Genomic DNA, 14,111 nt, shown 5'->3' with positions numbered 1-14,111 from the left:
TCGCCTACATTCTGACTGATGGGTTCGGAGCCGATCCCTCGGCTCCGACTCGGCACGCTTATGCCAAAGAGCGAAGTCTCTTATTGGCTGAGCTTACTATATCCCAGGATGCACCACTACCAGTCCCCCAGATCTCGTTTGCCGCTAATCTGCGAAGACGTGGTCTCTAGCTGGCTGAGCTGAGTAGTAAATTTACTAACTTTTTTCTGTCAGAATTTTGCTGTTCTTGTCATAAAAAGCTGTTTTAACGGCTATTCTTCACCTTTGTGTGTGTTTGGAGTTTGTGAAAAGACTTTGTTGTGTGATTGGGTTGAGTTTGATTTAGGCCTCCTTCATCTTAGGGCCTTCCCGGTCAGTCAACCCCCCTTAAACCTTACAGGGTTTCAAAGTACCCTTAGTAATTTGTGTCGCTTTCGTTACCTAAACGGCAACTGTAAACCTATTATTAGGTAGTGTCAGTAAACAGAAAGTCAGTGGATAGTGTATTTTCTGTCAGGGATTACTGATTTTTTGCCATAATGTCTCAGAATCCTAGGCCTTCGGGCTTTAAAAAATGCACCAAATGCAATTTCAAGATGTCTATCACAGACGATCACTCGCTCTGTGTGTATTGTTTGGGTGCAAAACATTTACAAGAGTCATGCAGTGTGTGTCACGCTTTTTCCTCAAGGGTCCTCCAGGAGAGGAAAAATAAACTTATTCTTAAAGGGTTAATAAAACCTTCCTTTGAAGAAGCTTTGGCATCCTCTCCTTCTCCGGCTAAAAAGAAAAGGGCGTCGGCTCCGACCAGTCCGTCGGATCCGACCGCCAAAAGACATAGGCAGGCTTCTCCTTCGGCTCCAAGGACTTCGGAGCCGAGGCGGAAGTCTGCTTCGATGCCACCAGTCTCGACTCCTCTGGCTTCGGAGCAGATGGCTGGGGCATCGAGAGGCGGGTCACCTTCGTCGGCTCCACTGGTCTCGGAGCCGACAAAGGTTGCCCGCTCAGACACTTCCTCCTCGGCGCCGAAGTCCACCTCGGCACCGATGGAATCTAGTGTGGGTATTCCTTCGGCGCCGATAGTCATCGGGTCGCCTTGGAGCCGGTCCCCTAGCCCTTTGGGGCCGTTGGAGAGGCCATCTCGAACCCGTTCAGTATCCTCTCGGTCTTCGAGGATGTCGGATTCAGATATAGACAGGGTGCTCCAAAGACTGTTCCAGTCCCCAGTCTTTCAAAAATTTGTTTCGGCTCCGACACAGTTGGCTTCGGAGCCGATAGCCCAGGCCCATCCCATTGCTAATCCTCCTCCGACTGCTTCGGCTCCGTCGGAGCAGGTGCTGTTGGAGCCGGTGGAGATCTTAGGGTCGGCTCCGACCCTTACTCCAACCCGGGCCTTCGGGTCCGAGTTTGGTACACGGACTTCTTCGGCTGGACCCGGGGTGATGTTTGGGACCTATGCTTTCGGTTCCGAGCCTCCCTCTCGGTGCTTGCTGCGGGACTTCCGTCGGCTATCATGGCTCGGGACCGGACACTCCCAGGACTCTGGGGTCCGGCTTTCAGAGCTATGAGGAGTGCCTTGGCCAAGTCTTCTTGGCCATCTCTGCGGCTTTACCGGCAGCTTCCCTGGGCCTGGAGGCTGGGTCTTTGCCAGTTCCGCTGTCCGTGGGCAGCGGAGCCCTGGGCCTGAGGTTACCCCCATTGGGGTTCCCTCCTCCTGAGGGTTCTTGAGTTGTCTTCGGAGGAACCCCAAGGAAGAGATCGTGCAAGAGGAAGCACGTGGACTCCCCGAGTCTATTACATCGGACACTGATCTTGATGATGCAGAGGGGTCCCGAAGTCGTCCTCGGATGATGTCTCATTTGCAGACATCTTAGAGATCCTCAAACAACGAGGCGGCTGGATATCCAAACCCCCCTCTGCTGATGAGTCAGTGCTCCTCAAGGCCTTTGGGGCTCAGCCCTCTGCCTCCTGGGTGTCTCCGCCCTTCGACGAGCTTCTGGATTTAGTTTGTCGAAGGGCGTGGGAACATCCAGATACCGTGGAACCAGTCCCTTCTCGTCCTAATAAATTTTTGTCTGCCCCACCCGAGAAGGAGTTCCTCACTAAAGGCGTGGCTGTAGATGCCATGGTGGTGGCATCTGCTACACAACAGGACGTGGCAGAGGCTTCAACGTCCGTCCATCCTCCTAATAAGGAGTCTAGGAGCATGGACAGGTACGGGAAGCACACCCTGACCTCAGCGGCCTGTACTTTAAGGTCTCTGAATTATTTGGCACATTTTACCAGGCTTCAGAGGGATCTGGTCAAGGAGCTGTCAGATTCCCTCTCGGGTAACCTACCTGAGCAGCTAGCCCAGTCAGTTAGCTCTCAGTTGGCTATCCTTACGTCAATTTCTAACTCGTCCATGAGGCTCATTTCCTATGCGGCCGAAGGCGGGTAGAGCAGCAGGCACAGGCGTGGCTCTACGGAGACAAGCCTGGCTCCGCTTGTGTCAGTTTGCGGAGGCCTTCAAGTCTTCCTTCGCCGACGCTCCCTTTGATGGGTCCTCTTTGTTTGGACCTAAGGTTAAAGACACCCTTACCCGCTGTGAGCAAGAGGGAAAAACTTTATCTGCCGTAGGTGCCCGTTATTCCACTCCCTTTCGGCCTTATCCCAAGGCTAAAGGAGGGGGGAAGATGTGGTTCCGTAAATCACGTAAGTTTTTCCCCAACAGCAGGAAGATTCCCCTTCCAGAGGCAGAGGACGGCGAAATTTTTCTGGGAGACGCTGTCCCAGAGGCGGCAGAGGGCCCCGCAATTCTGGAGACCGCGAGTCCTTTCGTGGCTCTTCAGCCTCCCACACATCATGAGGGATTGCCCGGCTGTGCTGCTCCGGAGCCAGTTGGGTGTCGTTTGTCAAGCACCTAAAAGCCTGGGAGTCAATCACTCAGGACAGATGGGTGCTTCGGATCATTGCCGGAGGTTACACCATCCCATTCACATACTCACCCCCACCGTCCAAAAAATCCCGGACCCACCACCCAGTCAAAGGGAAATTGCAGCCGCAGAAGCTTTAAAGCTGCTAGAAAAAGGAGTCATCCAACCGGTCCCCACAGACCAGATCGGATCCGAAATTACTCCAGGTTCTTTTAGTGCCAAAAAAGACAGGGGACCTGAGACCAATATTGGATCTCAGCAGACTGAACCAATCCGTCACGAAATCCAAATTCCGAATGGTCACGTTACAATCCATTCTCCCATTGTTGGAGAAGGATGTTTGGATGTGCTCCATAGACCTCAAGGACACCTATTATCACATACCGATACATCAGGCGTCCAGGAGGTATCTGCGCTTCAGCCTGGGAGTCAGTCATTTCCAATTTTGTGCACTGCCCTTTGGTCTCACCACAGCCCCCAGGGTGTTCACCAAGTGTTTGGCAGTAGTGACTGCTCACCTGAGGAGTCTTGGATTCCAAGTGTTTCCCTATCTGGACGACTGGCTCCTGACTGCCACCACCAGGCATCTACTAATGGACAACCTCAAAGCCACCATCTCCTGGGTGCTACCCTGGGATTACATTCAATTGGTCAAAGTCTGTCTTGCTGCCCTCTCAGCGCATAAGGTTCATAGGAGCAGAAATAGACTCAAAATTGATGCTGCGTTTTCTTCCTGCCGAAAGGATCCAAACTTTACAGGGCCAAGTTCAAGCTCTGATTTCAAGATCCAAAGCCCCAGCCAGGATGGTTCTTCAAGTTTTAGGTTCAATGTCTGCCACGGTTCTTTTAGTTCCTCTGGCAAGATTGCACATGAGGATTCTTCAGTGGCTATTGTCAACTCAATGGTCCTTTCAGGACCTTCCCCTCAATCATCCCATCATGATTACAGAAACATGCAAACGGGACCTTCGCTGGTGGCTTCAGACATCCAATCTAAATCAAGGAAGTCCTTTTGTTATTCACTCTCCAGTGGTCACCCTGACGACAGATGCCTCCCAGACAGGGTGGGGGGGGGCATTGTCTGGGCAGGTTAGTTCAGGGATCCTGGCTTCCAGACGAAACTCTTCTCCACATCAATGTATTGGAGATGAGGGCAGTACTTCTATCCCTACAGGCCTTACACAGGTTTCTCCCTCAGGGCATAATCGCCATCCACACAGACAACATGTCGGTGGTCTGGTACCTAAACAAGCAAGGAGGGACCAGATCTTACCCCCTTTGCAGAGAGGCCATGAGGGTGTGGGAATGGCGGTAGCTACCAGCCGCTTCTTGGTAGCGACCCACATTCGGGAAATCGAATATACTGGCAGACAGATTAAGCAGGACAATTCTCTCTCCTCACGAGTGGTCCTTAAACAAAACAGTAGCAGATCAGGTTTTCCGGAGATGGGGGTCACCGTGCTGCGACCTATTTGCAACTCCACTAAACACCAAGTGCAAAAGGTTCTTCTCCTTGACTCCACATCAGGGAGTACCAGCTATGGATGCTCTAGCACAACCTTGGCCAACAGGGCTACTTTATGCCTTCCCTCCGATTCCACTTCTCTCCAAAGTCATTCAAAAAGCTTCTCAATTGGGGTCCGCAATGATACTGATTGCCCCATACTGGCCTCGTCAGGTATGGTTTCCTTACCTGAAGAAACATGCGATGGACGATCCATGGACTTTAGACCTAATTCCGGACCTGTTAATTCATCAGTCGGGACAACAGCATCAGTCCCTTCACTCCTTGAAGTTGACAGCTTGGCTCCTCCACTTCCGACTTTAGTCAGAAGTCACACATTAGACCCGGAAGTTATTCACATTTTATCTTCGGCCCACAAACCCACCACTAAGAAATTGTACCTCAGTAAGTGGAAGAGGTTTGCTATCTGGGCTCAACTCAGGGCTTAGACCCTATCACTGCTCCTATCCCAGAGGTTTTGAAATTCTTAACATCCCTGTTTAATCAAGGATCTTCTGTCTCTACTATTAAAGTCCAACTAGCGGCTATCTCTAAATTTCACGAGTCCATGGATCCTCCATTGATGAGCAGCAGACTATGCAAAACTTTCATTAAAGGTGCGGGTCTGTTAAGACCCCAGTTTTTCATCCTGCGCCTCCGTGGGATCTAGATTTAGTGCTTCGTGCATTGACATCTTCCCCTTTAGAACCGGCTGCTACATGTGAGTTAAAATATCTGTCTTGGAAAACTGCCTTCTTAGTTGCAATTACTTCTGCAAGAAGAGTTTCAGAGCTTCAAGCCCTGTCTATTAAACCACCGTACTTGATTTTCCACAAGGATAGAGTATCACTTAGGCCTAATCCATCCTTTGTCCCAAAGGTCTGTTCTAATCTCTGTCTCCAACAGTCTCTAGAGCTACCAGTTTTCTTCCCAAAATTCTCCAATGAAGCAGAATACACTCTCCATAAATTGGATGTTCACAGGCAATTGCGCTTCTATTTAGACAGGACTCAGCAACCGTAAGTCAGACCAGTTGTTTGTGTCCTTCTCAGACAATAAATTGGGTAAAACCATCACAAAAGCTACTATCTCCAAATGGATTAGAGATTGCATAACTCAGGCTTATTCTTCTTGAATAAGCAACTTACAACATCTATCAAAGCTCACTCTACCAGAGCTATGGCTACTTCTATAGCTTTTCATTCCAAGCTCGCTATATCGGAGATTTGTGCTGCGGCTACTTGGTCCAATCCGCACACTTTCATTTCCCACTATAAATTGGATGTGGCATCTAAAGGACGAGCATCATTTGGTTCCACGGTACTCAGGAGTGTTTTCCAGTGAGCCACCCAGGATTCAGGTGCTAGGACGCTGTCCCATCAGTCAGAATGTAGGCGAGATAGGATCACATAACATCTTTTAGTTATGTACTCACCATAACTTCAGATGTTTGGGATCCATCTCGCCTACATTCCTAATACCCACCCTCCTTCCCCCTGCCTTGGAGATCAGAAGAGATTGAACGGTTTGAGTTCTACTGTTTTATCTTGTTCATCTGACGATGTTATATAATCAGAGCATGCATGTGTGCATGTATGCGGACAAACTAGATCTGGGGGACTGGTAGTGGTGCATCCTGGGATATAGTAAGCTCAGCCAATAAGAGACTTCGCTCTTTGGCATAAGCGTGCCGAGTCGGAGCCGAGGGATCGGCTCCGAACCCATCAGTCAGAATGTAGGCGAGATGGATCCCAAACATCTGAAGTTATGGTGAGTACATAACTAAAAGTTCTGTTATACAGAGCCAGGCATCCTGGAGAATGAAGTTGAATGGGCCAGAGAAAGCTTTGCAACAACAAGGCTGCAGGAAGGGCTGGAATTCCATCCAAATCTAAAATGTTGCAAAATACTGCTGTTACAGATTTGCTTGGAATTTGCTTGCATATTTGGAAAATAAAGCAGTGATGATTGAATATGAAAAAGTCCGCATATATTCCAGTTCCTAAAAAGAGCAATGCTACAGAATTCTCAAATTATCAAGCACTTTTAGCTGCTCTGGTGGGATAGGGGAGTAAAGCCCTAATTAGGGGCAAGCCAACCTGGACTTGATTAGTGGCTTGAGTGACTGATGGAGCAGCAGGGTGGTATGGATGTGCTCATCATGGGAGGGAGGACACCCAACATTTACGCTATGTAAAGGGAGGTGTGGTCCTTAGAAGGCAGTTGTCTTGGGCAGTTGAGCATGTGCAGCAAATACACGTTTAGCCTAGAGTAGGTGGATGTCTGGTAGACCTGGTATGTATGTGGGCACTAGGAGCTGGATGAGTAACACAAGGTCTTTGGGGACCAAATAAAGAAAATATCAAGCACTTTTGTTTCAAACACTAGCAAGGTGGTGCTCAAGATAGTGCAAGCTTGAGTCCAGCAGTGTATTCACTGAAGCATGCCAGGTTTGCAAGCCGGATTTAGAAGGGATGGAGGAGCTAGAGATCAAATTGTCAACATCGTTGGATGATAAAGCAAGGGAGTTCCAGAAAAATACTTGCTGTGCTTTGACTACTTTTAAAGCCTTTAACTATGTAGACCGTAACAATCCTTGGCAAGTTATTAGAAAAATGGGGACACTGTGTCGCCATTTTTGCCTCTGGAAAAATCTGTATTCAGAATTAGAAGCCGCAGTTACAGCTGAATATGGAATAAACAGACTGGTTCAAGACTGGAAAAGGAGTGCGACGAGGATGTATGTTGTCACCTTAGTTATTTAATTTATTCACTGAATATATCTTGTGAAATGCTGGGTTAGGTCAGACAGATACTGGAATCAAAATTGCCAGCTGAAATGTTAACAACCTCAGATATCCATCTGACACCACACAGATGAAAGTGAATTAGAGTTGAAGAGACTGATGACAAATATGAAACTAAGAATCTCAAAAACTGGCTTGCTTTTAAAAATTGCCATCTGTCCTTATCAGTTCTTATAGGTTCATAGGTGTGTACTAGGCTAATGGCCCTGGAGCCTATATAAGCCTAGCCCAGGAAGATTCCCTGGCATCATGCCGCCCAAAGTTAGTTTCCAGTGCCCCTGTCAAGCAAGGCCACTGCAGTGATCCCCGGGATGAACTTCCTATTGCCCATCCACTCGTCAAGATTTCTCTTAAAGAGGGTGGGGGTGAAGTAGACGAAGTAATAGATTTTTTTTTCACACTGCTCAAAACTTTCTGTGGATCATCATAGCAGTCATAGAATCATAGGATCATACGAGGTTACTAGGCTGTTGGCCCTGAGGCCCTTATAAGCCTAGCCAAGAGTTTAGTGGAATTAAGAGGCAAATTGATTCTTAGAAGGAAATCTATGGCAAATTCAGATAAGGTTTTTAAAGGGCAAAGACATAACATGGTCAAAAAAGGTCTATAAAAAGCTGTGTTTTGACCATTAAGCTATATCTGTTTGAAAAGAACTATAAGTATGTGCTCTAGAAAATCTGTGGTTTTGAAGTGTGTTGTTGGAGAAAATGTTTGAGAGTTCTTTGGACTGTAAGAAGATCAAAGCAGTCAATTACCTAAGGAAATACACCTAGACTGTTACTAGAAGATATGATAGTAAATCTAAAAATCAAATATCTTGGTGCCATAATGTGAACATAGCATTCACTAGAGAAGACACTGATACTGGGAAAGATCAAAGGCAAAGGAAGGGGGAGGCCGTGACATAGACTAAAATGGATAAACAGCAGTACTGAAGTGATGAATATGAATTTGCAAGAACTTAAAGCAGCTGCTGACAGACATGAATGGTGTACTAAAGTCCTTGAGGTCATGAAAAATTGGACTTGACTAAATGAAGACAACTTTGAAAAAAAAACTCTCTATGTGCAGCAGACATTCTGTCAAAAGTGTAGAGTCTAATAATGCAAGACCTGACATTTTGACAAATTGTGATTCAGCCAGAGTAAAAAATTCAAACACTTACTGTTATACTTTTCAAGTCCACCCTGTACCCTCACACACCTATAGTAACTCCAAGATCACTGCTCCTCACAGTACAATGAGTACACTGAGACACTGTAGTCAGAAAATCCTGTTAAAAACGTTGCTGAAGCCAGTTACCTCAAACTAAGTGACAGCTTATTAAACTTCCAAGTCCCTCCAAACCTGGATGACACAGAGGACTAATCTGTGCTGTACAGAAAAGCACTTTACAACCACATTCATAACTCGTAGAGGAAGCAGTACCTGTCCGAGTTAAACCTATGATTACTGGCAAAAATAAACCACCCTGGTGACCCCTATCATAAATAGGCTGTTCAACAAAAGGAAAAAAAATCCTCTCCAAAGACAAGAAGAAACAGACATATCAGTGCATAAGACACTCAGCAGTCTAAACAAACAAATCAGAGAGCTGTACAAATGTGACAAAGCAAACTATGAGGCAAGGATAGCCTCCCAGGTGAAAGATAATCATAAGGCATTTTTAATTATGTTTGTAACCTCAGGGTAAATGCTCAGTAGTGTGCCGAGTTAATCATGAATGGCAACAGTTACACCCAGCCTGAAACTTTACCAAACCTGCCAGCCTACTAGTTCAGTTCAACCCATCACTTCCTACTATGCACAAAGAAAGACCATAGTCATCCCCTGCCAGTTATTACGAGGGAACATAAATTTACTGTGCTTGCTAAAGCCAGAAATGCAGCCTCCATTGGTCCTGACAACATTCCAGGATGCTTTTTAAACAGCATAAAACAGAATCTGTAAGGGGCAATAGAAACATTTAACCATAACTTCTGGACAGGCATTGTCCCAGAGGAATGGAGGATTGCAACAGTTGTCCCTGTGCATAAGATGGGCCCATCGATTCACCCAGGGAGCTACAGGCCCATAAGCTTGACCAATCTTAACTGCAACAGTAGACCAGTCCCAATTTGAATTTTTCAAAGGGAAGTCTTGCCTGCTTAGTCTAGTGGACTTCTTCAGGAAGGTCTCCAGGGTCATGGATGAGGGTAAAATGGTACACACTGCTTATGTAGACCTGGCCAAAGCTTTTGACACAATCCCTCACTCAGGGATAATAGATAAACTTTCTGCGATAGGCATAAAACTCCTACATTATCAGGTGGATAGCAGGCTGGCTCACTGACAGGACACATATTGTTTGGATAGGTGAAAACACTTCCAATAAGGAACCTATTACTAGCGGTGTCCCACAGGGCTCAGTGATGGGACCCCTCCTGTTTGGTATATATGTCTCTGAAGTGAAGGCCAGTGTTGGGGACCTCTGGCTTACCAAATTCACTGATGACTGTAAGCTTGGAGCAATCATCAAATCCTCGTATGATGTTGACATCCTACAAACAGGCCTAAAAATGACAAATGACTAGTGCCAAAACCATGGTCTGAGACTAAATGCTAATAAAAAATGCATAATCATTTCCTTCTGTAAATCAGATATCCCTGCAAATTATAATATTGGTAGCATACCCATAAAAGTAGACTCAGTGGTGAGGGAACTAGGAACACTGATAGATGGCACCTAAACACTGACCACCAGGTAGCTAAGGTTGTGAGGAAATCCTTCTGTGTGGCTCAATTTGTAAGTAAAGGCATGGTATCAGTGTCAAAGGAAGTCATACTGCCATTGTACTCTTCCCTCAACAGACCCATAACCAAGTAGAGAGCTGCCTTCTGCATGTACCTAAGCAGGTACTTACACCAATTGGAGTGGCCCCAGAGGTTTCTCACTAAAAAATACAAAGCATAAGACACGTCTTGTGTGGACTGACTAAAGATCCTATCCCTTTACTCTGTCTCATATTTTTTTATTAAGAGGTGACTTATGCCGGGCATGCCAGGGATTCTGTGATCTAGCCCTGATGAAAATGTTACATATTTGCAAGAAAAATTAAAGTAGGGTCATGGATTCCATTGACCAGAACCATTTCTGACTCTAACAGAACTTGCTGGAGAGACAGATTTGTATCCCAAAGGCTACCTCGTCTATGGAATAAACTTCCCATCTTTGTAAAACAAAGCCTGCCCCTCACTCTTTTCAAAAGAATTTGGATAAATGGATGGGGAACCATAAATTCAGTCCTAGTGTACTGTCCATTTCCCTTATGGACAGAGGCAGTCTGTAAAATGACTCAGGGTTCCAACACTCAAAGACCCACTACTCCGATACTACCTCATTCCATATCTGGGGAATTAAGATATAATATTGTCATATCCTGGGTATTATTGGCTAGGATTGAAAAGACTCTTGTGCCACTAGTAATCACCTATGCACCTATGAACAAGCTGTTCTTATTTGGTCATTTGACAATGGTAGAGGAAGGGGTAGCTGAAGCTGTTGAACATTTCTTTTCACACAACAAGAAATTAAAGTTTTTCCTTACCTGTTGAAACTCAAGGATTTAACATGTATTCTTATATAGCAGTGTACTGCTATATTGATTATCTGATGTCTCCTAAGATATTGACAATTTACACTATTGTTGTAGAACAATACTTATGAATTGCCTTAGTTGTCAATAAAGACAAAATGTAAAAAGAAACATTATCTATTTGACATATTTTGGTAAGCTGATAGGCAGATACCTTCGCAGTACACACTGTCTCTTCTGTATACCTGTAGTAAGAAGATGGCTTTTGTCCTCCTTGAGCTAGAAATTCAGTTCTGGACTCTTGAGTAATGTTTTTCACTTGATGTTATCCATGTTCCCAGCCATACGTTGCACTTCATTATTTAGCTGAATAAAAATCAACCCTTAAATTTCTGGGTTCTTGACAGCTAAGCACATGGCTGCTGTGGTGCAGTGAGGGTAGTTTTATTTTTACCTGCTGTAATGAAAATAATTAGATGTATATAATCCTCCATTTTTTTTCTGTGTGATTTTTTTTTACTTCCTTGTCTGCTGATATCCAGCCATATAGGTCTCAAGATTATTATTCTGTGTATACTGCAGGCTGTTCCACTATACGGGAATGAGAGCCAACCAGAACAAGCATTCATCTAATTGAGCATGAAGGTGCTTTGTGCCCTGCTTTGCAACTATCCTTGTTTTAGCTCTCGGGGCAGGGCACTCTTCATCCCAGTGACATGAGAGTCTGGCCTCATTCCTCACAGTCTAGGGCACACTTAGGGATGGAGTGACTGTCCCCAAGCCAGAGAACTACATGAGTGCTTCACCCCATTTAAGCTACATCACCCTTAATGCAGAGCTATGAGGTATTTAAGTAGCCTAACCTCTGCCACTGGTGGCTTTCATGTGGACTTGCATCACCACAGGGGCCTGCGACATCTTACGCCTAACATATGCATGCTTCCTCACATGTTGCCCTAGGAGGCTACTACGAATAACTTGGCAAGGTGAGACATGTATCCCATCCCATAGTGCTGCCTGTCATGCACCTTTTCCTCTAGTAATAGCATACTGAACCACCTCCTTCCACCCCAAGATGAGTAAGCTAGCAACGACCACTCACTGTCATCCACCCACATGTACTCCTGTGGCACCCAGGTCACTACTAGATTCTTCGCTGCTTGATTGTGGGTCAACCGGGTTGTAGTCAGAGCTTTATCCATCTGTGCCATGGAGTTGACAATAATGCCCCATTTTGCATGAGCAACATTTAAATGTTATTGACTTGGAGATATTTTGTCTAAGTAGGATTGTCCTAATGATGTTTTAAAGTGCCATAGATTGAAAAGCAACTGTTGTTATGATTGCATGTAACACTGCTTTTTCTGTTCACTAGGGTATGCATATGGGTATGCATGTCTTTTAAGATGAATGTGTATTTAGGGAATTTATACTCATGCTGAATAAAGGTTATAATTAACATTCTTTATGCTTATTCTGTTTTATTTTAAGATTCCTACTCACCAGCAAGCCTTGTGGTGGAAGTTCTTCGACTTTTATGTGACCGCAAAGAGTGCGCTACAGAGTGTCTGTACAAAAGCAGAGTACTAGATGCACTGCTTTATCCTATTTCTGCTTTACTGAAAGGAAGGCAGGTATGACTACTGTAAGGGCAAAATTATAAGATAATAAGATTTGTCTTTGGGTGGAAATATGGTAATAGCTTCATCAGTCAGTTCATGTACAGAGATGTTAAATTATTATGTTTGCTAATAGTTCCAAAATATTACTGATATTTCAGGAAAAGTTCATAGCAGAAGATCTTCATTTTCCCAATTTAAACAGTAGAATTAGCAGTGGTAAATTTATAAAAAATTTAGGAAATACCTTACCAGTCATTGTCTTATTTCAGCTCAACAAAGCACATTATGTTTGAAACATAATATGAACATTTTCTTTTATTTTGTAACCATGAAGATGAATGCTTGTCATCCCATATGGCAGGTCAGTGCCCTTTGACTATCCTTGTAGAACAGAATATATGATTCTGCAATTTAACTTTTTCAGAAATGTAAGCCACATGCATACAACTGCATATTGTACTTAACCATTGTATAGCATTTTCTTTCAAGTTGTAGATGGTAAATAATATTGTGCTCAGTCTTTTTCCTTATTTCTCCAAGGAAGCATGTGTGTATAAAATATATTTCAAAGTTTCATTTTGTTCCACTTTATACTGGAAGTAAAGACCATGCATAGAGGTTTTTCGGCCAGTATGAAATTGCTAGAAAATGTAGGGATTCAGCAAGCATTGCTACTAATAGCTGTCCTTTGAAGCTTCCTCTTACAGTAAATATGAGATTCTTATAAGACACGTGCCATGTTTCTTCTGCCTCCTCAGGGGATGCTTCTTGAAAAAAGACCAACCTTGTAGAAGATGAGAGTAATGTGTGTATATTCCCCGTGGGGCATTACTTTTTAATTGAGTTTACAATCAGTGCTGGATCATTTTATGTGGACCAAATCTACTTTGTCTGAAGAAGGGCATAGTATGTTAATGGAATAGTTGCCTCTTCTTGCTTTGCTCCCCTCTCATAACTCTTTCCCAGTTTTGGACAGAACTGTTTAAATAGCCTGAAATTTTACTTTTTGCTTTTACATTTTTGCGTAGTGTTTATAAGGTTTTTAATGAAGATACTCCATGGAATGTCTCTATCTGTGATGTAAGAAAGTTTGTACATCTTCTGCTAATTCAAGAAAACAAATAAATAAATAATATTTGAAAAGTATTTAATTGTTTTCCTTCTGATAAAGACGACAAGTTAAAGTTCAGCTTTAAGGAAACATTACTAGTCCATCTGGCACGAAAGCTGTTCAAACATAGATCACTATTGCAATAGCCTATGGTATATGGACCATACTGTCCAGCTTCCAAAAGGTAAGAGCACCCTCCAAGCACTGTAGCTGTCAGGATCTCAAACAGAGCTTCATAAAAAGGTAACTGGAGTGCAAAAAGCTTCAGAGTATTTTTTTTTTTTTTTTGCCATCAGAGAGAGAGCTCCTTTGACGCGCCTTTGAATAAATTCCTGTTGGGGAAATCTTTTCTCTAGCTTTTACTATTATGAAGAAAACTTGTTTTTCTGTGAAAATGTTTGTGTTTAGCTGGGAAACTGAATGATCTGATGTCCTTTTCATTCTTCTTCACTGATGGGGACCTTCTAGCTAGGATCAGACATAAAAACTTCTCCAAAGCTGATTACAGCCTCCTGAGAGATGGTATAAACAGCTTCACAGACCCCTCCCCCTCTGCAGGAACTGGCACCAATTTCCAAAACTACATCAAAGCACTATA

General features: G+C 44.3%; 1 protein-coding gene across 1 annotated transcript in view; it reads left to right on the top strand.

Moving 5' to 3' along the window:
- TBC1D32 (TBC1 domain family member 32) overlaps positions 1–14,111 on the top strand; it is a 1,886,357-nt gene that overhangs the window by 374,919 nt on the left and 1,497,327 nt on the right. Inside the window, exon 10 of the mRNA XM_044086982.1 lies at positions 12,272–12,414. Within this exon, the coding sequence (XP_043942917.1) occupies positions 12,272–12,414 (143 nt within the window). The remainder of the gene's footprint in view (positions 1–12,271; positions 12,415–14,111) is intronic.

Source organism: Protopterus annectens, chromosome 1.part1 (genome assembly GCF_019279795.1).
Source record: "Protopterus annectens isolate FY-2018-M chromosome 1.part1, PAN1.0, whole genome shotgun sequence".
Taxonomy (NCBI): domain Eukaryota; kingdom Metazoa; phylum Chordata; order Ceratodontiformes; family Protopteridae; genus Protopterus; species Protopterus annectens.
This window is presented reverse-complemented; position numbering and strand designations above follow the sequence as displayed.